The 23380-nt window shown below is 50.5% G+C and overlaps 1 protein-coding gene across 1 annotated transcript in view; it reads right to left on the bottom strand.

The window, feature by feature from the left end:
- Positions 1 to 23380, bottom strand: part of LOC144469967 (uncharacterized) — a 54625-nt gene that overhangs the window by 540 nt on the left and 30705 nt on the right. The window contains exons 5-6 of the mRNA XM_078180720.1: positions 13879 to 14007; positions 13652 to 13809 (exon numbers count right to left, since the gene is read on the bottom strand). Coding sequence (XP_078036846.1) covers positions 13652 to 13809; positions 13879 to 14007 — 287 coding nt within the window. The remainder of the gene's footprint in view (positions 1 to 13651; positions 13810 to 13878; positions 14008 to 23380) is intronic.

Genomic DNA, 23380 nt, shown 5'->3' with positions numbered 1-23380 from the left:
GGACGAAGTGATTTCATATTCATCGGGAGGGCTAAAAATTGCAATTGGTCGGGATTGAAAAAGTAATAAAGGAATCATCCGGCCGCGGAATCTCGAATTAAAATAGCTTCGACTGCAAAGGTTAGGGTGGCGTTAGGGGGTTTGGGGTGGAAGGCCGGGAGTCATCCTCCGTTGAGCCCGTGCTCGCGCTGGGGAGGTCGGAAGGGTGTAGGAGCCTGGCCAGCAGGAACGAAACGGATTTATTCGCGGCCACCTCCCGATACGAGCGTTCTCCTCGGACGAGCACGAGGACCGGGGACAAGGACGAAGGCGAAGGGTGGGCGGGCTCGAAGGAAAAGTTACGCGCCGCGAAAGGAGTCTCTGGGAAGTCTTTAGGAAGAGAATAGCGGGCGAGCTGGGTTCTCTCTTCGCTGGTGAAAAGAGCTCCTCTCTGCGGAGGTCGGAGGATCGTTCGTCCTCGATGCGAGGAAAGCCGAGGGGGAGCGAGAAAGAGACGAAAGAGAGAGAGGATGGTGGAAAGGGTGAGAGAGAGAGAGAGCGAGAGAGAGAGGGGGGAGAAGAGCACCACCCACCGAGATTGGCCCTAAAGTTCCGGCCGGCTCGCCGTACCCGATCCACAAAGGCACGATCGTCGAATTTATGTTCTCCGTTGGGCACCTTTATCGGGGCGCGGATTCTCTTCACGGGACAGGGACACGTCGATCCTCTTCCTCCGGCTCTCGGAGGAACCCGGGATCCTAATTGTCGGCCGCCGGTGCCTTTGACCCCGGGGCCCGGCCGCCGTCGGCTTCCTACCCGGAAATGGATAGAAGGCCAATTCACCGCGTTACGGGGATAATAATCGGGAGGAGACACGGTTAAAAGTGGAGATATCGATTCGAACCCGCTACCCGAGATACCCAGATACCGAACGAACCCCCGGCCCTCTTCCAGTCACGCGCTCTCTGACCCGCCGATAGAAACGATTAATACCTCTCTCTCGCGGCAACCCCGGGGTCGATCTTGACCCACATTGCCCGTTCGTTTCGTTTGTTATGCTCCGCACTGCGCGAAAAGTCGCCGAACGAAATACGCCACCGATAACTGGGGGTGGGGGGAGGACTTCTTTTTAATTAATTGCCGTTCCGTCGCACGCCTCGCTCTGCCTCGCCTCTGCCTCGATACACTGACGGATCGATCGCGCCGTTAACGAGGCAACCACCACCTTTGCTCGAATTTTTTCATTGTCGTCTTAAATTCTCTGTCACCCCGGCTCGAAATGCTTCGCATTCCTCTGTTAATTAATTTAATACCCTTGAAAGCGAGACGTTCGGTCCTAATAGAGGAAACGATCTTCCAGAATGTTAATGCTCTGTTCTCAAATGTTACACGGTCGGTTGTAGCCAGCCTTTTCGGGAAATAATTGTTGATTCAACGCGATCGCGGATAACATCGGTGGTGCTTTGATCAGAAAACAACGCCATTGTCCAGTAAATTCTTATTCACAATAAACCGATACGTCTATAGACGAATTTCTATTCGATTGGATACAATATATAATACATGTACCAATTAATGTGCCAATTAATACGTACCAATTACCGCGTTACAAGTTAATGCATACCGATATATTACGAATCAACGCGCAAACCAATTACGTATTTACCTACGTGAAATATAAGGGAAGAAACGCGAACGGCGCATCCCCCCGGAAGAGTCTTCCCGTACACCGAGGTGTTAATAATTAAACCGCGGAGTTTGCTTTCCCGCTTAAAGTTTTCCAGCCCGGGGTGGTTAATGGAAGTTATCACGGACGAGTTCGAGGGAGGCGATCGTAGCTCCGGGAAGGCTGATTTCTTTATTATCGATTGCGCGAGGGCGAAACGAACGTTTTAATATCGCGCGCGTAGATTTAATCTTGCACGGCCCGCGCGCGCGCGCGCGCCCACGGCTGGAACTTTCGGAAGAAAGACCGTAACGCGTTAAACCGCAGACAACCTGGTCGGCCGTTCTCGTCTGGCCGCGATCTAACAAGACCAAAGTCCGGTGTTTTATACGCGAAGTTCCTCATCCGACTTACGTCGAATACGTTAGCGGGCGTGTTAACGTTTGATAAGGGTATCTCGAGCAACCCGCTCACCGGCTGAAGCCGCGTCTCCGCTCGGCGGATTGAAAACCTACCCCGCCCCTCGAGAGACGATTTCTTTTCAATGATCAAACTAGACATCGTTTTGCTTGACGATATATAATTCTGTTTAATATTCTTAGAGGATGATATTTTCTCGAACAATTTAATAAGTTTGCCGAACAGTCTGATATATCGTTCGACCAAGCTGCGCGCATATATTTTCGATAAAGACTACACCGAGCCGATAACGATGGAATATTAAAATTGTTACCGTCGACGAATCCGGCCGGTCCTCGTTTAATTATTCACTGTAATAATTGGGCGTTGATCGTTGAATGATTAAACCGACGCGACTCGACGCGAGGAGACGCGAGGTACCCCGTAAAGTGCGTGGCGACGCTGCGAGAATCGAGAGAGAACGGACCGGTGAATGGCGGCCCGTTTAGGCCGATATATACGCGGACCCGATGCGGCCGTTATAATTTATCCTCGTAAAATATCGTCGCTTGAACGACGCCAATGACGCGGAAAGGCCTGACGGTATATCGTCGGGAATCACGCGAGCGTGGACAACCCACACGGGGGCGCGGATCAGGGTCGATCGGTGCGATCGAACGATTTCGGCCTCGATGGTGTGTGGGGGGAGGGGCCCGCCCGCCTCTTTCTGTCTCGTTTGACCGACGAAAAAAAAAAAAATACCGGGCGGAAAAAAGAGCGGCGGAACGAGGGAGGATGAACCAAAAAAAAAAAAAAAAAAAAAAAAAAATATATCGGCGACCAACAAAGACGATACACGCGGCCCGGTGAATCCGTCTCGTGTGGACGCGGCGAGCGGCGCCGATCCCGGGACGATTTCCGAACACCGTCGTCCCGAAAGCAATTTCGGCGCGCGGCCCCCGCTTCATCGATATGGAAACGGGTCGCCGAGGAATTAGAACGAGGACCGCCGATGATCGAACACCGCAGACCGTGCTCGAATAACGTGCCACTGTGTCCGCGACGTACCCTCGAAGATGGACCGTCCTCGAACAATAAAGGAAATGGCGCGAGCCGCTCATTACAGACTGTTATCGACGATCCGACGGGGGGTCGACCCCCTCGAGCCAAAATAAAACAATCTAAAATGTATTTTACAAAGACCCGCCCCTCCCTCCCTCCTCCCGGCGACCGAACTTCATTTCCTCTGTCGGTGGATTTTCGTGTATTAACGTTCAAGCGGCGCGGCGGTATCAGATTTATTTAGAACGTTTCTGCGGGAAGGAGCTCTCTATTAAAAACGGTTTTACATGGAATTTACAGAGACCGCGCCGGTTAAACGAAAATTCGTTTCCCCTCGGTCAAGGATTTCCATGTGTTAATATGAAATCGCGTAACATTCGTTCCCGTCGCCCGCCCGCCCGCCCGCATATTTCATTCGACGTTATTAAAAATTAGACCCCGCCCCGTTCTTTATGCAAAATTCCATTTTTACTGATTGTTTTATTCAAGCAAAGTCCGCGCCGTCGAGCGGAAAACCCGCTAGTCGCGAGCACCCGACGAATACGGCGAGAGAGATTGCCCTATTATGGATCGCGTCTCGGCGGTTGTTTCGGCTGTCGTCGATTTTTAATGATTATTTTAATGAATTATTTTCTAAATAATCCGAGCTTCGATAAAATATCAAAGATAGATATCGGATATTTCGACGATTTTCTTCGGAATTGACGCGAGCATTTCCGAACGGTGACAGAACGAGCAAAGGGTTAACACGAATCAGAAATAACGCGAGTAAACTGCGACGATCTATTTTCAGTTTGCTCCCCGTTCCTTAAATTGTGAATCGCGCCCGATTTCCCGCAATTTTTCCCGCGGCACGACGTCAATTTCACCGTTCCGCGGTGGAGAAAGTCTCCCTCTCGCGGACCGAGTATTTCTTTCTAATAAAGTCCACGGTGGTATCCGAGACGCGGCAGGCGAAGACGGAGGAACGAGGACAGAAGGAAATGAGACGAGTAATAGGAACATTATCTCGCTTATAGGACAAATATTTGGCCGTTCGTTCGGCGAATAATAATCTTTGCCTTCCCGACGCAGAAGAAGAAGAAGAAGAAGAAGAAGAAGAAGACAAGAAGGATCCCCGCCGCTCGAATTTGTATCCGAGTTAACATCGGCGTCCGAATGATAATGGTGAACCAACACAGGCGTAATATAATACTGGGCCGGGCTCGTCGCGTTCTCTCCTCTCTCCTCTCTCTCTCTCTCTCTCCTTCGATTAAATATTTTTCGAAGCGGTATTGCCGGCGGAATTAAAAATGTATTGGCGAGCGGTTGCTCGCGCGTAGAACCGACGTAGGATATCGGAAAATCATTATGAATATAAATGAACCGGTATTGATCCTTAATTTCCCGAGGAGCTGTGCTTTGGTCAGCGAGTTCTTGATTACTCGTCGGTACACCTCCGGCGCAAATATTCGTGCCGGTCGAGAAGAAAATCGACATCGCTTCCAAGGGGCTGCGACGCAAGCCCGGGGGGTTGCCAGCAGGGCCAGCGAAGTGACGCGAGACGATAGCGCTCGAAAATCGATCTTAACCCGATTGCCAGCCGGACAAAAATTCGTACTTCGGCGTAGCATTAATTAATTATAGAGCACGGTGAACTGTTAAAACCGCTATCAGAAATATATGGGAATTTGAACGTTTATTAAAAGTCTATTTTAATCGAATGAAGAATTCATTACAATTGACGTCTATTTCAAATTAATTGAATTTAAACGTTCATTAAAAATCTATTGAAATGTAGAGCTTTATTTAAAATCTGATATGATTATATCAAAAATTCATTACGATCGGTGTCGCTTCTATTTAAAACCAATTGATTCGAAGTATACTATTAAAAATCTATTACGATTACATTTCAAAAATTCATTACGATTAACATCGCTCCTAATTAAATCGACCGAAACTTCTTACAAAAGATTACTACAATTCGTGATCGAAATTCTTATCGATTAAGTTCTGCAGAGAAATTTACTACAATCGATTGCATCGCTGTTTAAAATGGGGGTGAAATAAGTGTACCTGCTCTCGTACGTGTTAACAATGATTTGTTGATTTCAATGATGATAAAATTCAATGAAGTCGTTAGAAAGCTAAATCAAGACTTCTCGTAGACATCGAGTACGCGATTTCGTAGACAGAAGAGTTCTTGATTGACAAGCGTCCGGTTAGCATACATTTGGACCTCATCCGCGATGCAGGATGATGAATAATCGCGGGACTGGATTACCAGCCCGACGATCCGTCTTTTTCTCGCGGAGCTTATTAAATTCTGATCGAGGAATCGCGGCGCGGCGAAGTTAGTCGCGCGGAAAGGCTTTCTGAAATACGATCGAAGCGATCGGCGGGGGCCGGTGAATTTTTCACGCGGCGGTAACCAATCCGCGCTCGATCTCGGATTCCGCGAGAGATCCTCCGCCCTCTGTTAATCTTCCTAATCGAATGAGCACCGACGCGAACTCTGCTCGCCGCGTCGCATCCGAATCGACGGCAATCTCGCGCGCCCGGGCTTGTAACTTTTGCGAAATTGATTCCGTCGAAATTGCCGATCGTTTCGGCTCGTTACCGACGTTAAACACCATGGCGCGCGCGCGCGAGAGAAGCTCGACGATTTCGCGCGAAATCGCGGCACGCGCGTCCCCCCCTCCCTCCCTGGCCGCACACGCCGAGCGGAGATTCCGCGCCGGAAGGCAACCTAATTCCGTATTAATCTCGCCGACACATTTATTGGACTATTACCGAGTATTTCTGGCCGCGTAATCTCCCCGTAATAATAGGATATCCCTGCATATTAGCAAGTGTCAGGCCCGTGAGATATTCTCGCAATATCTCATATCCATAGTCTTTTCACGGAAGATTAATAACCCGGGCTGTCGTCTGTAACGGTGCCCGAGGGGTCGCGAGCCCCGAGATTCATCCCTCAAAATTCGATGATCCGCGCGGGGGTTGGTAACGGGGATTCTATGACGCAGTTGCCCTCCGGGAAACCCGATCGATTTTCAATGATCCAACGATTTTATTTCGTCCCACCGTTCCGACGCGATCGGGGATCGATCTTTGTCCGTTTCTCGATAAGAATTCCGCGAACCTCCTCGGACCATCGCGCGGCTATTTACGCCGATCGATGCTGTCTATCATTGTCCGACGAGCGTCGAAACACCCTCGTAATTAGACTTCCTGCACCTGTACGAGATTCCCGACGAAAAAAAATAAACTGACAAATGATTACCGATTGGAACTCGTCTATTATTAAAACGAATTTATGATAATTATATCGGAATAATATTCCAGCACGTTTAAAAATGCGGCGACCATTTCAAAGAGACTTTACATGAATTTTTTAAGGACGTCGGAAGGTCTCGTTCGCTCGTGAACGAAGAAAAATGTCATACCGACGAAAAATACGAGGGCCACGGAAGAGAAAGATCCTGGATGCTCGACAACGTCCGAGCGGAGTCCGTCTCCTGTTCGTTGCCGCGCGATAGAGAGTCGCGCGAGGAGGATCGCCTCGCGAGAGCCGGGTTTTCCGCGCGGCTCGAAGAAGCGGGAAAGAAAATAAACCGGCGCTCTCTCTATAAATTATCGTTTCCCATTAGCGCGGCCCGTGACGCAACGGGCGCGGTTCGTTTCACATAATTAGGAGGATGGCTCGATGACACGTACGGGGTAGGTACACCGCAGCACCATGGAGCCCCATAACTCAGCCCCGGAACAACGATAGCGATGCCGTTACACCGGCGTTATTACTTGCCACGGAAGCTGACTCGGAATAGCTGGCCCCGGTGATACCCTCGGATTAGACGGTCTTTCCTGTTCCCACCCTCTGACCCCGCGGCCGCCTCCGCGCTCCGGGCACGGTACAGGCCGCGGGAGCAGCCGGCAACGCGCGCCCACCACCCTCGGCGCCACCCCTATTTTCCTCGTTTCCACGGGGCTACACGGTCCGCGTGTCCCTGGCAGTGGCCGTGAGCCGCGAAACGAGATCTTCTTTCTCCCCCCCCGAAGAGCCAAGGAACCGGAACGATCCCTTCCTTCCCCTCCTCGTTCCTCGCGGCCCTTCGAGGAACCGCCCGCCGACGCCGTCCAACCAACGCGCCGCTGCTTACGGGGGCTTGATTTTTTTCCCGTCGACCGAAAACCCGCGATCGAAGCGGCCGGGAAGATTTCCCTCTGAATTTCCTCTGTTATCCGGAAGAATGCGGCGGGAACGGTTGCGAGACTCAATTGGGGTATTATTCGATGATTCGCTGTTTAAACACGGGCCTTGTTCAACCGTACGGTGCGCAATATTTTAAAAGTGAATAGAATATAGCGCGTCAAGAATATAGTAGATCGCGAGGAAAATAGTAAAATGAATATTTTAATATTTTTAATGTTTGCGTTTAAAAAGAACGGGGGATAATTGCTATATAAATCGCTGCGTTAATGTATGAGACAATGCGCGCTGTAGGATTAATTCCTCGCCGAGTCATTTTCATCGCAGATGCAGTTATCGCGATTTTTTCAACCCAAATCGTTTCTTGAACTGAGAAGAAAATTTATCCTCTCTCTACCTTTGCTTAAACGCTTCAATATTGACGGCGGAAGAATAGAATTCTTTTCTGGAGTCGGTGAACGGTAAACATTCATACTCAGCGGGTTATTACCGGAAATACCCCTCGCAAGACAGACGCGCTAAATCCCGACGAGGGGTTAATTAAGAAAAGATCACGTTCCCCTCGACCGCAAACAGTATTTTCGATATCAAATATTTTGTATGAAATTTTCCGAATGATTAACCCTTCGTTCCGCGAGCCACGAACGCGCGCAAACCCACGTTGCGTATTTTATAGGATATTTTCGTACTGATTAATCCATTGCACGCGAAGCTATATTATTATTATTATTATTTTATTAATAAGAAGATATATTTTCCGAATGCAAATCAGATTTCAATTTCGCATATTTCCCGTGATATTTTCATGCGAATATTTAATACTGTTTTAATAATGTAACACAAGTTTGGAAAATATTGAATAATTCTCCTAGGCGAGAGTGTCGAAAAGAAGCCGGCAAATGGCTGGCCGTATACAATCTATCGAGGTCCCCTGTGGGGTCACTACGTTCCGAGGGATGAGAATCTTTGACGGCGAAATCCCGTGCAAAGAACTCGCGGCGATTGGTGTCAACAGTGCCTGCGAGAAGATGGGGTGGAAGTGACGCGTTGCAGAGTTACGCATCAGCCGAAAGTAGCAGGGATCGGTAAATCACGGGGACCGGTTCGGCGCCGAGTAGACGGGGACGCTCTGAGTACTCGAGAGAGAAAGAGAGAGAGAGAGAGAGAGAGAGAGAGAGACAGGAGAGAGAGAGAGGAGAGAGAGAGGGGGTTTCCTGGAGAAACGAAGGGCTCGCGAACAAAGCGGTGGGCGTTTTGCTTGCCCGATTCTCGGAGAAATATGGCGGTCATTATCGCGGAGCCGCGGAACTTCGGCGTCCCTGTTTTTTCCTCGAGGCAGCGTCGGTGACTGGTCTAGCTTCCGGCCAACCGAGAGCCTACCATTGAAAGTTTTTCGTGGCCGGAACGATCTCGCGAGCGGTTCTCAAATTTCGAGGCGGAACACAGTGCCGACGACGCGACGCGGTTCTTTTCGTCGCCGATAACGATCGTCGAAATTGAAATAAATGGTGGATTAGCGGCTGAGAGAGAGAGAGAGAGAGTGAGTGAGAGAGAGAGAGGACGGTTATTAAGCCCGGCGAGCGGTGGATTAGCGTGCGTGACCGACGGTCACTTTGACCGTCGTCCGGTTTCCCCGGTTCGAACGACAAGCAACGCGCCCGGCCAAACAACCGACCGCGCGGCACGCTGTTTTCTCGCCGACGAGAGAGGACCGGACAGGAAAATCGAGAGCGTCACGCGTGTCGCCCGCTTTGCCGCCGTCGAACGCGCGGTCTCGGGATTTCGCTTTACGCGACCAAAATTATTTTAACGCTGTTTCAAGGTTTAAGGTTAATGCATGGTCGTTGAACTCGTTTCGGCACCAGCGGGGATTATTATCCAGGCAAAACTATGTACAGTAGATGCTCTCGTATCCGGTGGTGCAAATAATACAAATAATAGAAAAACCATGAATGCTGGCTTATGTTTGTTCGAAATATTTTATGCCGGATCAAAAGAAGGGTTAGAAGAGATCTTTTTATCCGGCTTATAATCAAGTTCGTGCATTTCTGTCTCACATAAAGATCTGCAATAACGAGCTGTGGGAAACGTTCAATTCGACTTCCACGATTTAAAATGCTGCACGTCGGCACAGAATCGTCGGGAACTTGTTTCAGATTTGGCAGCTGGAAAGTGTTCTCGGTTTACAGGCAAACCGTTTCAATGCACGGAATTGAAGAAATTGAATTTTGGCCGCGCGAGCGCCGCTTGGCCAGACCGCTGCTTGCCGGGCTCGATGGTTCTTTTTTTTTCTTCCTCCTCGGCCTCTCCTCGGCCGCCTCGCAACGACGCCGTTTTCCCGGCCGCCTCCGACGGCAGGTCGATCCTTATCGGCCGCTCCGCAGCTTAAGCGATCGTTAAAGTTCATCGTTGCGGCCGATTTTACGGGCTGGCCGGGGCTCGCGACACATTTTTTAACGAGAAATGGAACGCTCGAGCGGCTCGTTCTCTTCACGCGAGGGTGGCCCCCCTCCCCCCTCTCCCTCCGTTCCACCGTGCTGACCGAAACTACCCCCTGCGACAACCTGACGATCGCGCTCCGCCGCTATCGCGTGTCTCCGAGCAGGTGATGCCATTCGAATCAGCGTCGGGTAACGCGGGGGAGGAGGAGGAGGCGGAGGATTTACGACTCGCGAGTATTTTTTGAATTTATGTCAAATTGCGGGCGGACGGTCGTTCAATTTTCTTTTTTAATAAATATTTACGACGATGTTCCGTTGTCGGGGGAACGCGATAGCGAAACGTTTGCCGCGCGCGGCGCCGATTCGAGTGCCGCTTTGCTTTTGTACGATTGGTTCGGATGCTACGCGCCGACAGAGAGTTTCGCGTTACATAGATAACACCGTTGGGTTCTCAAAGGCTGTATCACGGGAGCTACTAAATTCTGTCAGATTGAAAACGTTGTTAAAACCTTTCCCGAAAAAACCCTTTCTATCGCAATACGTTCTAACTGAAAATAATCCTACCATAACACGTTCGAATCGTGAGAGATTAAAGAAATACCAACCCCTATTCGTATCTTTTGAGATTCAATTTCATCGATTAAATTACCCTGACTTTGTAAGAATTATTTTTTTAACCACAGCAAACTGAACCAAAATACAACGGTGTTGCAAAAATAATTTTTCAAAAATTTACTAAATAAAAGCCGATATCGTTATAATCATCGTCGTTACGAAAATGAACCCCCGCCGTTCGAGGGTTGTTGAGCGAGTGGTTGCAGGTGCGGGTCGTAGGCGCGGACGCAGCCTAATCTCGCGCTGGAGCGGGGTTCGAAGTTCGCGGAATATCGGGGCCTGCCGTGGAAGTTACTTTCCGCTCGCTAATTAAAAAGAAGGAAGTCTAATAACGCGGATAAATGTATCGCGCGGGGGCCGGCTCGACTCGGCTCGAGCCAGGCGCGAGAGGTTTATGAAAATACGATGCCGGTGTCGGTTGCGGGGCGTGTTATCGGCGGACGCGTCGTTTTTCACGGCTGGGGGTGGGAACGACGCGAAGTTCCGCGCTCCCGCTGCCCGTTAATATCCGCGCGTGGAACGAGCCTAACCATCCGGCTCGGTCGCGCGGCTGCTTCCAGCCGGATCTCCGGCACTCGGAATCGAGGCTGCCGGGGCGTAGAACAGGCGCAGACATCGGGGCCGCGTATCTCGTGCGCGACGAGAAGGGTAATAGGGGAGGAACCGAGGGTCGTTCTCGTTCAAGACCTACAACAAGGGTGGCGGCGACTTTTCCGCGCTCCTCTCGGAGACGGCCGCGTGTGGCACTTGGAGCCACGCATTCCTCGTCAGTCGTCGCATTCTGCGAGTTATCAACGAGCCTCGAATGAAACTCTTGAATTTATTCGATAGATACCGTTTAATAGTTCAATTTCCGATAGACACTATCAACATCTCCAATTTATTCCGATTCGCAATTATTTTTTAACGCTGAGTTTTTCTCGTCCAAGAAAACAGTTATAAATCCACTAAGATTTCTCTCTTCTGTATTTATCGATATTAATCGTATTCGAATTTGTTACTTCGCACGGTAAAACAAATGTCTTCTCCATCCCCTTCCCCGATAATTAATTTCATTAATGAAATATTATGATTCGAATCGGTATCCTCGACGAGTCCCGAGGGGTTTTAATCGTGCACGAAAGAAATGAATAATTTGACAGGGAACAGCCTGGCTGTCGCAGTTGTCATCGGCGTTTCGCTATATCCACCCTCGTATAGCCGCTCGAGAGAGCCTCTTCCGGCCCCCGCGAGAGAACCACCCCGCTCTCTCGGGGCACCGCTCGTCGTCTCCGGTTGGAACCACGCCGCGCGACGCGAGCCGTCGAATCCCTCGCGGCTAGCGAGCGAGTTCTTTGTGTCGCCGGTTACCCGGGCAACCTCCGCGGCAGTTTGCCCAGGATTAAATATGTAGTTTCGAATTAGAGCAGCACAACGAGCCGCCTGCCGGAAAACATGCGGCCTAGACGCGTCTTAGACCGTGGCCGGGCCGGTGCTCTTTGGGACATCAAAGGGACAAAAGCGAGCCGGAAGTCGGGACGGGGTCGCGAACCCTTCGCGGCTACGCTCGCCGACACACGCTCTCTCTCTCTCTCTCTCTTTCTCTTCGACCCTCCGATGCGCCGGCCGACGACGAAAACTATCGGCGCGAACTGTAGAACCCTACGTCGTCTGTCGACCCTCCGCGTTACGACTCGCTAACCCCGAGGAATAAATTGTTGTTCTTCCGCCGGGTTCTGCATCGATTGTCTAAAGCCTGAAGAAATGTTCTCCACTCTGTCCGAACAGAGAATCCGGGACTGAGGAGGTCGAGAGAGTGTCTCGCAAAAAGTATCAGCCAGAGATGAGCGTTGCTGGAATAAAATTAAATCGATTAATATATAGCAAGTGGTCCCAACGTGAATTCATACAAAATTCTGATACCCAAACTCCGAATTATCTAACCATTGTGTTATTTAAACGAACCTCTCTACTCTTCACAATACGAATGCTAGCACAGAGTCCATTCAGATACGACTCGACCGATCGTCATCTCGCCGAGACGATCGCAAAAAGAACTCCTCGCTACTTAACTCCTATCGCGAAGATCCTCGGAGTCTGGCACCTGCTGCGGGCACAAACCGATCGCGAAAGAAACGCGGATCACCTGGTGATCCGAACGTGGATCACCTGGTGGAGACCGAGGATCGATCTCGCGGAGATCTCTACTTAAGTGGGCGTGGCTGCCGTAACGGGGTCCAGAAACCCTCCTCGAAAACTGCATTCTCCCGGCGCGGAACAACGCGGCGGCCTGAACCCCTGAGCCGCGAGGAACGAGTTCGACGAATGCGCGCAGCTTCTGGTTGCACACCGGCGGCGTGGCAGCGGGCCCAAAATTGGCAACCGGCGAGTTCGCGGCGCGAAGAGAGGCTGCAGCGTCCGCGATTGCGAGCGAACACATTGTTCAGCGTGGGGAAACGCGATGGCCGCGCTGTTTCGGACAGCGCGGTTCTCGAGGCGAGAGCGAGTAGATGATGGACAACACCGTGGAAAACTGGTCGCGGCTGGTGCGCGCGCCGGACAGTGGAACGAAACTACCTATTTTCGTGGACATCGTCGGTCAGCCGTCGACATTTTCTGCCGGCGGCTTCGTGAAATCTTTAATACGTGTCCGCGGCAGAAGAGAATGTAAAGGATCGAGGACGGAAAAGAGAATTGGGGAGTAGAACAAAATAACTGCTACTAAGAAAATAAATATACGTATATACCAAATATTTCTACTGCTTAAAACTTCACCATCAAAGGGGTGAATTTTGGTATTTCAGAGGTTGGATATGATTACGCTTGTTTCAACCTACGGTATTTCCAATTGGTATGATTTACCTTTGGAAATAGCGTAGCAATTTTTCGCGTCGAAGAAAATAGGTGTTGTAATGCGCGCCGATTGGTGCAATCCGGTGCATCCAGTGCAGGCTGTGGTCCGTGAACGCGCCCTTAGCGGATCGGTCGCATTATAAAACCGAGGCTGTCCCGCTACTGTCGCAAATCAATTAAACGCGCGCGCGGCCGCTATTATGCCAGGCGGACGGTCGCGGGGCTTGATCGCGAATCTCTCTCTCTCTCTCTCTCTCTCTCTCTCTCTCTCTGCCGTTTTCCTGCTCGCTCGGTTACGCAATTTCCACGCGTAGCCGCGGCCGGTGGTGACTAAGCGGCGCGGCGACGGGTTCGGGTCGGATAAACGCGGAAGGGACGCGGGGAGGGCGGAGGGCACACGGCCGAATTCTCATCCATCAAGGTGTACGAGGCACATGCGCGATATTAGCGGTATTTAGTGCTTACGGAATGCTGATTCAGTTCGGCGCCGATGGGGCAGCCGCGAGTACACCCACGGAAGACGCCTGGCCGGCCTCGATCCTCGTCCCTCCCTCGATCCTCCTCTTCCATTCTCCAGGTGTTCCACGGCGAACGGATTCCCATAAACTCGAACGCCGTTCTCGCTAAAAGGCGAAGGGACTCGTTAAAAGCAGCCGGATTACCGTGCGTCGGCGAGCCCTTAAAAAACATACCTTTATGATCCAGACTGCAGCCACCTGTGCTCCACCATAGACCACCCTTATATTTTGTAGATTGTTGTCGATGGTGCTCCACGGTGGTGCTCATTACGTGGAGCAGATAGGGGATGGAACGATCGCCTTCTGTGCAGAAATTCAAGTGGTTAGTTGGCTATCGAACTCTCGGAGCATTAAAACTGATTCGCGGGGGGTAGTTCGTACGAGAATTAATTTAATTCGTTCGTCTCGGCAAATTTTTCGAAATGTCTGAATTAAAAGACATCCATTCGATCGTTTACTATCAAAGAGAGTCTTTGTAATCTCGACGATTTTCATCTAGAAAATCGTGAAACCGGTCGAAATGACCGTCGCGGTAAGTTTAATGTCAGAGGGTCAGCAATGAAAAGTTCGATAAAGAACATGCTTGGCAAAGAAAATGCTCAGTAAAGGAAAATTTCCGCAAAGAAAAGCTTGGGCAAAGAAAGACCTTAGTGAAAAATAATTCCTACCGAAGAAAACGCTCGGAGAAAAAAATAGTCACTAAGGAGAACGTTCGCCAAGAAAATGCTCGGCGAAGAAAATGCTAAGCGAAGAAAATGTTAGCCCCCAAGAAATGCTCCGCGAAGAAAATCCTTGACGAAGAAAAAAGTCGCGAGAGTTTCTCGATTACGAAGGGAGCCGCGAAGGATCCTCCACCCCCGAGGATCGTGTATCCGCAAAATTGAAAGATTGTCCCGATCGCGGTGAATCGGCGGGTACGTAGGCGTGTACGATTTGAGAAACACCGACAGAGAGATGGGGTGAGTGCAAAAACAATCAGGTTAGGAGAATTCGGCACTGAGGGATGGATTGGATTGCCGATGATCGTCGGCCGTGGGGTTGCAGCCCCTGGATCCGGGGGGTTTGATTTACGTCGGTCCGTGTGCCTTTCGGATTAGCTCGCGAGCGCGCGGAGGAGCCTCGGTGGGCGGTGCGGCTCGGCTCGCAGCCTCTTCCGACGATTATCCGAGGGGGGTAGTGGTTGGGGTTGGGGTTGGGGTTGGGGTTGGCCCGAGGCTCGTCGAAATAAGTACGTCGATAAATATCCCCCGTATCTCTATCAGGGTCCGGGCTATAAAAACCGAGTCGCGCTCTAGCGCAGGGGGTGGAACGCAATCGTCGACCAGACACACACCGAGGGGGGGCCCCCGCCCGCCCGCCGGCACCCTCGCCGCGCGCGGTGCATCGCCCGGTTTTCTTTCGCGAAATTGCCACTCGCCGGGACTACGGGCTCCGAGCCTCGGATGGGGGTTTCCCCGCTTTGTTTCGAAGCCGACCGAATAACCGACATATAGGCGGGTACCGGAGTTAATCGCGGGAAGCCCCCGCTACGAAAACTCGAGCGACGACGAGCACACAGCCTAATCCCACGGAGAAAGAGCCCCGATACTCGCTCTGCCGAGGTATATCGGACTCTCGGCCGCTTGCTCTCCCGACTCGTTAATCCGTCGCGACGCGATCCACCACGGAAACAATAACCCAGGCGTATCGGCATCCAGGGAATTCCTCGGCGGAAAGGGAGGGGGATGGCTTGTAATCCGGCCGGAATTGCTCGTCCACCGGAATCTATCGCGTTCTTCCACGTTAAGGCGACCGCAGACGAAAATCACCGCCACCCCCCTCTCGGCTCTTGCCCTCAAAAATCCGCAAAGTCTCTGCGCCAGTTTCAACCCTCTCGACACCCCCCCGCGCGCCCTCGCGGCCCATTGGTTAATCTGCTTGCGGGAGTGTACCGCGGCCCCGGGAGCATATCCGTTCGACCGAGAAACGTCTGGTGTAATGCGGCCAAATAATTTGTCAGATTGTAGAATAATCTCCTTGTCAACGAAACAGAATTTCACCCTTTTCCCTGGTCGCATTCTCCTTTTTTGTCTCGCGAACGCGTGTAAAGTCTGCAGCATCGAATCAAGCGTAAGCGTCGAAGAGTGTTTGACGGACAATGTACGTCAACGCAATTATTTAGAAGTTCCTGGAATCCTCTATAAACTCGTCATGTTCGCAGCGTTCCAAGCTGCGTTTACTTGCGCGGCTACTAATTCGGAGATATGCATTGTTTCCTGAAACAATAACCGACAGTGATTGGCAGTCCGGATAAGGATTTAATTAAACTTGAACACAGGGTAATCATTAGCAGTTTTAAATAAACGAAACCGAACCCCATAAATCCAGAAAACAGATTCGCTAAATAAATCTAATTATATTGCAAATATGACGACGGTCGCGTGCAAGTTTTATTGACTGACGATTCCACAAGAGAATCGACTGTAATTTCTGTAAAAAAAAGATAATATCGTTATAATTACGATGATCAAATGTCATTAAACGATGCACCGATAACGATGAAAGGGTGGCCGATGGAATTCGAAAGAAGAGCAGTTGGGTTTTGGCTAGTTCGGCGAGAATCGTGGAACGGAATGAAAACCGAACGGATCCGGGGGCGACGTGCGAGAGGCCATTTCGCGGGATAACGAGCGCGGCTCTCGAAGCAATTAGTTGAATCAGAGGCCGCAGAAAATCGGATCGGAAGTGATTACGTATTATCGAGGAAGGGGGCGTTTCGGCCGGGCCGTTTCGAAGACGGTGTGTGGGCGCGCGACTGGGATGATCGTCCGTCACGTAGGCGGGCGCACACGGTGGAATTCTAAACGTAGCCCGGTCACGGAAGGCCCGGTCCCGGAATGCGGACACGGCGGTCCCTCAACATCTCGAAACTATTCGAGCAATCTCTGTTTCCAAACGCATTCGTCGGCCGGCAAAGGCAGAGGCGCGGCGATGCTCCGGTTTCGTGCGATCGCGAGTGCGAGAGAAACAGAGACGGCGAGAAGGAGAGAGAGAGAGAGAGAGATAGAGCCGGTGTCTATATCCGATAAAAGGCGCGCGTGTGGCCTTTATGAAATCGATCCTTCAAGAGAGCGAGGGATCGCGGACGAAAATCGAGAGGTCGTGCTCCGCTCGATCGGAAACAGAGCGGAAATGGTTGCCGGTCACCGACAATGCGATGGATCTCTGGTTTAATGAGCCGCGATCCGTCGCGGATTTCCGCAGGGATCGGGCGCGCGCGCGCGTCCCGACGGTCCGGCGCTTGTTTGAAAGTAACCTTTATCGCGGATTCCCTCGGCGTACCTGTCCACAGAGGCTCGCCACTCGAAAACGTGGAAACGGCGGACCCGGGCCGGCTTCCTTTGATCTGTCGAGTGGGCCGGCCCGCTCTGCTCCGCTCCGCTCCGCTCTGCGCCGCCACTGGGTACGCTCCGCGCGCCGCGCCGCGCCGGGATGCGTCGCGTCGCGTCACAGCGGCCCGACCGGTATACCCGTTGATTAAAAATATCCCGATCAAAGCGTTAAAAACCAGCAACTTTCCCGTCCGTCCTGCCCCATCTCCCGTGTCTCGATCGTCGACGAGAATCGATCGATGCATCAGGCACACACTCACTCTCTCTCTCTCCCTCTCTTTCTCTCTCTCTCTCTCTCTCTCTCTCTCTCTCTGGTAACAATCGACTGGCCGGCGGGAACCGTCGCGGAATAAAACTCTCCTAACCGAGCCGGACCCGCTCACGCTTCGACTTTCCCCTTTTCGCGGACGTCCGAGTTTTTCCCGGCTCACAAAGAGACTCGGATACGGCGGGCCGACCCTAATCGTCTCGCTACGGGTATCGTCGTTGTTTCCCGCGGACCATGGTAAATTCATACGCGCGCGGATCCGCGCGGTTTCGACAGCCGAGTTTTACTTTGAGGCGGGACACCGGCCCTTTGCCGGTCTATATTCCGCTATCTCTCTCTCTCTCTCTCTCTTTTTCTCTCGTCCTCTCCCTCTCTCTTTCTCTCTCGTTCATCTCTTTTTCTCGGATTTAACCATCAATTTTAATTGGCTCCTCTTTCCGCAAGAGCGCAGACCAATCGACGGCTTTGTTCTACCCGACGACCATCGGTACTATCCATGTTACCGATTGTCCGATCGCAGATTGACTGCGTTATACAGAGCGCGCGGTGTTACACACGGCACTCGGCCAACCGTGTTAGCGAATATTTTTTTTTATAAAATATCGGCTGCAAGAGCACTCTGCGGAGCGTGGATCAAGCTTCCCTAAAGTTTCGCTAAAATCTATTGATAATTCGTAAACGCGGCGAACGATCTATGGAGGGGGGGCCTCCTCGAAAACTGGAGCACGAGCGCGCGAATTTATGGCTATAGTTGTTGCGGCCGGCGGGGTTTTAGGCATTTAGATGGAGAAGCGATTTCTATTTCGAGCAACGATCCACGGACCGTGTATAACGGACGAGATCGAATATAAGAGATAGAAAACGCCGAAATTAAATAATAAGGGCGGCATCTTAAAATACGATCGGATAGCTTCGATCGAAACTGCACATGTTCCGTGAACGTTCTCTAGAGATCTTGACTCGGTCGGGTAACTCGAACATCGCTTCGAGAGTAGCGAAAATCGGAAAAGCTGCTCGCTTCTTTAATATTCTAGAAGTGGTAAAGGAATCGCGCTAAATCGGATCATGGTTCCGACAAACTAATTCTTCCTTTCGTAATTTCCAAGTCGAACGACACTCGGAAACAATAGCACCGGGTCGCAGGTGAATCGCGGCGACGAAAAGTTGAAATTAGCGTTTCGAGCGTGAAACCGGGGGCGGGTGTTCAAACCTCAAAGAGTAGTACTTTGCCGCGCGATTCGGTACAATATTTCGTTAATTGCGACCCCTTTACCGGACAGGAAAAGAATATCAAGCGCACGGATTCTGCATAAAGCGTTCAAATGAATTCGATCTCGCGGACGGTCGCGGCCGCGGTCGGCTCTCGCCCGACGAAGATATGAAACTTTGTCGAATTAATGGAATTCAGAGGCAATTTCGGGGCGCCGTATTTATTCATAAGCCCGCCCCTTTTACAACCGTCCGAATCGCGGTCCCGACGGTACGCTTTGTGCTCGCTACCGCTCGCTAAAAACCCCGGAAGAATTCTTTTTTCCAATACGAAGTGCGTCGCGACGCTTTTCGCAGTTGTCCGGAGGGAGGGGGGCGAGGATCTCGGCCCGTTAGAACAACGGTGTTCGACAATAAAAACCGCCGTGGAAACGAAATGAAAAGCGCCGCCCGCTCCGTCCCGTTAGCGGAGCGGTAAGCGCGCGACGAAACGGGCGCAACGAAAATGAAAATTTTCGATTTTCCGCGCCGGCTGCCAGAACGACAAACTTTTCCCCGTGCCGCCTGTAAATCAGCGAGAAAGCTGACTCGCTCGCGCGAAAATGATGTAAGCCCGTTAAAGCGCGCATCAATTCCGCCTGAGTCGATTCTTTATGCAAAAGTAAATGAAAAGGTCGCCGTCATATTTTTTCCCCTCCAAGACCTGTCCACTCCCTCTCTCTCTCTCTCTCCCTTTCTCTCTCTCTTTCTCTTTTTTTCTCTTTCCCTGATAGAATCGAAATTCGGCGCCGCATTTAGAGGAAATCGGCTGGAGTGTCTGCATACACCGAGCACTTTCTGCATAGCAATTTCATTGAAAGCTCCGACAAATCGTCAACCTATGCGCCAAAATTAGGTTCGTTGTAAGGAACAATTTTTAAGAGTTCCGCTAAAAGGTAACATGATTTCGCATTCGAATATTTATAAAAATATGAATAGATATAATTATCCTGTCGATCTTTACGTAAAATAAAAACGCTGCGCATCGATCGCGAAAAAGAGAAATATTTATTTCTGTCTGGAGTCGTAAACAACCTAATCAAATTCCTAGCTCACCCATTTCCGTACGAAATGCATAAAAATTGCAGCCCGATCGCAATCGAGGGTAGCAAGCTTGGAAATTAATTATAAGCATCGATCGGAACGGATCGGGCCGATAATAAATAAACCGAATCAAATATTCAATCGATCATTCTGCCGGGTCTCCATAACCGGCACGCTATTCTAGAGCAAGGGGTTGAATTCCTTTAATCCGTTCTACCACTTTGACTCGCATCCAATCAGGCTCCCGCGGAGATGCACGCGAACCTCCGTCTATTTCTAACATCCCCGGCAAAGAGAATCGCCTGGAGTCGGCCCACCTTGAACGTGGAAAAAGTATTCGGAAAAATCGAATTATGCTGCTAGCGTTTTCATTCCGCCCGAAAAAGTTCTGACAGACGGGGCGGGCCGGGTATATACGCGTCGGCGTTTTCCCCGGTTCCCGTCGAACGGATACCGTGAACAAAATAAAAAAAAAAACAAAAAAAAAATGAAAACCGAGGGAAACATTTTTCACGGCGACACCCTTTCGAGTAAATAGAGTTATCGATCCTAGAAGAGAACAAAAAAAGAGAACGGACTATTAAACGTCGAATAACCGATGATCGCGGGGGTGTAGCCGACGCGCAGCGAGGGACGAGGCCACCCACGCTCGGAATATGGGAAATCGCGGGGCCACGGTTTTCCGCGCGCGCGTCCGCCCGGTCTCGTCCGAGTTTCCTGGTTCCGTTGTCGGCGTTCGGCCCTTGTTACGTAAAGGATATTTTATTTATCTTTTTTCGCGTGTGCCGCGCGGGACACGGAGGAGGCCGCAGGAGCCACGGCCTCGCGAACGAAAGAAAGAGAAAGAACGAAAGAAGGGGTTGCGGGGGGGGGGGGGGCAGATGAGAGGGGAGGAGTCGGCGTTGCGCTCGCATACATTATCGATCGTTGGCCGGCTAAGCCGGCTAGCTCGCGATGCCAAAACGGATGCGAAATTCGCGAAAGAGTCCGGCTAAAACTCATCCCCCTTTTTCCGGCACGCCGCGCGATCTATACTGTTACGATCGCTCGCGGGTCGCGCACGGCCGCTCGCGAGAGACCGCGACGCTACAGGGGGAGGGGAAACGACCGCGCGATCGAGACGCTCTGCGGTGGAAGCGAGAGAGGCACGAGAGAGAACCGGAGGATTTGGGCGATCGAGGCGATTCCGCGAGATCGCGCGGAAGATTCGAGGAGGGGGGATCAAGAGGTCGTTCCGTTCGGGGAAGAAACCGGGACACCGGGCCATCGCGCGCGATGAAAATAATCTTTTACGAGCCGATCGATACTCCTTTAATAAGCGCGTCGGTTTCCTTTCTTATCCAAACAGACAGAGGGCGGCTCGCAGCGGGTGAGCAGGGGTGAGACGCGGGAGACGGAGATAGAGATAGTAGAGCCGACGAGCAAACTCCCCCCTCCCCGTCAACCCTCCAAGCAGCCACGCTCGAGTCGCCTTCAATTCTATCCTCGTGACAAGCCTCTCTTCTCCCGTTCACCGGATCGTTCCAGCTTGGATAATTTCCATTATTCTCAACGCTCGATGACATCTCGGTGGCAGCTCGCCGGAAAGCTTCTGGCCTTGGTTCCCGTCCCGCGTTTCAACGACTTATCCCCACCCACCCACCCCATCCCCGACTGGCATCTAACTCTTCCCTCCAGCCGTTCGCCCCATTTCCTGTCTAGTTTTATTCAGAGATTCGGGCTCCCCCCCTCTTATTGCGTCTCGATGTTTTCTCTGGGTTTCCTGGTAACACACAATCGGATTCGAAAGTCGTTCTCCTGGATTTTCTACGACCCTACCGGCACCGATCGACCCCCACAAGGTCTCGATATCGAATCCGGGCTGGCGGCGATAAACTAATCCGCGCAATTAACCCTTCGCGGCGACACCCGAAACGGATTCGATTTTTCATTTCGTGTACGAGTAGCTTGGATCATGGTAACATTACGTGTATTTTATTAATAATTAATCACGTTGCTTCAATATCGAAATGAATTATAATGTTAATCGAAACATTCTCTCTGTGATACAATTTATTAAATATAGTTTGATAACGTAGAAATTTACGGTACGGCAATTTTTACTGTTGTAACCGGTCTCGTAATTATTCTGTCGAAAACGTTACAAGTACAAACACTCGCTCGGGGGAAAATAATTTAATCTTCATAATTAAGGTGTACGTTTTGATGTAAATGTGTACGGCGAGTTTATATTAATCTTTGCTATTCTTCTAAAGAATCTGGTATTCTTCTATGAAATGAACACCGGTAGAATATTGCAACATTGTTCCGCGGCGAAGTTACAAGAGTTCAAAGTTCGATGGTTTCGGCGAAATAATATCGTTCGTTTAATTTGACGGAGTGGTTTGTCCAGCAGCTATCCGGGTGGACGACCGCGGGGAGGACACGCGGGAAAATATAAATGTCCGTTTTATTCGCGGACATTATAAGCGAGAAAAAAAGTTTTCATCATCGTAAAAGAAGTCGTTCGGTGTGGGGTTAATAGCGGCAGCGATTAGGATGGCGCGAATAAAACTGGCTAATTGAACTAATAAACGTTGCCGCTGTGACACCGGGTTCGGATTGATATTACCGCTCTCGCGAGTTTCCGGTGTCCGCGGGCGTTAACAAATTTACGGTCGCGCGAACATTTCTTGCGGTCTCGCCCCGTTCGCTGGCCGGACAAACAACGAACGAGAAAGAAACGCCGACCAGACGAGAACGAAGAAAATGATAAGGTTATCAGTGCCGGGGGGGATCTTCTCGCGGAGTCCCATTTTGTGGGAATCAAGAAATGAAAACAGGAATTACTCGAGAGCCAGGGAATCCCGACGCGCGGCTCTCGTCGGACGCGGAAAAATATTCAATTTCTGTCCGGGCTTTCTTAAACAGCTGTTGGGGGAATAAAGACCTCGTGACTTCCAGCGACGAGGTCACGAAAACGTTCGACGAAATGGAATTAACTCGCCGAAATTAGAGCCCGCGAACTCGGAGAGATTGATAACCGAGAGAATGTAAAAGAAATATCATTTCCACGGTTCCTCTAATGACTTTGAGTAATTGCGATGGTCTGACGCCGGGTCAGGCGAACTTTAAACAGTTCATTACAATCAGCGCGGGGTTTATTTTAGTCGAAGTTCAATATAAAGTAGTTAGGATCTCGTAATAGAGCGCCAGATCCAGCAACCACTGCCGGCTACCGCGACCGTCGAACCGGAAACGCGATTCTAGTCGAATAAAATGATTTCTATCGACGAATTTTCCTCTAAGCAAATCTACTTATATGTTATAATTTTTTTGTATTTGTACACGTCGCGTGCATATATTTTTACGACAACGAATTATATGATTGTAATACAGTGATAATATAATTTGATTATATTTAAATATAGCGCACAAACCAACGAATAATACGAATCGAAGAGTAGATAAAATTAACCCCTTACGGACACGAATTCTAAGATTTCTAAGAATAGTTTACTCGGCAAACGAGGTTACGTGACGACGATTTAAATAATGAAGAAAATTAATATAATATACCATGATCTTTAGCTACATACATTATGAAATTGCAAGTTCTGGAAGAAGGTATATACATAGCTCCGACATTGTCGTTCATTTTCAAAGTGTTCACATTACTTCAAAAGGTTCACAGAATTATGATTGTTATATTTCCAACCCACTAAACGGATTAAATAAAGAAGAAAGGGAACTCCTAGTTCGCCGC

The sequence above is a fragment of the Augochlora pura genome, chromosome 5, assembly GCF_028453695.1.
Source record: "Augochlora pura isolate Apur16 chromosome 5, APUR_v2.2.1, whole genome shotgun sequence".
Taxonomy (NCBI): domain Eukaryota; kingdom Metazoa; phylum Arthropoda; class Insecta; order Hymenoptera; family Halictidae; genus Augochlora; species Augochlora pura.
Note: the sequence above shows the minus strand (reverse complement) of the source record. Positions and strands in the feature narration are given on the sequence as shown.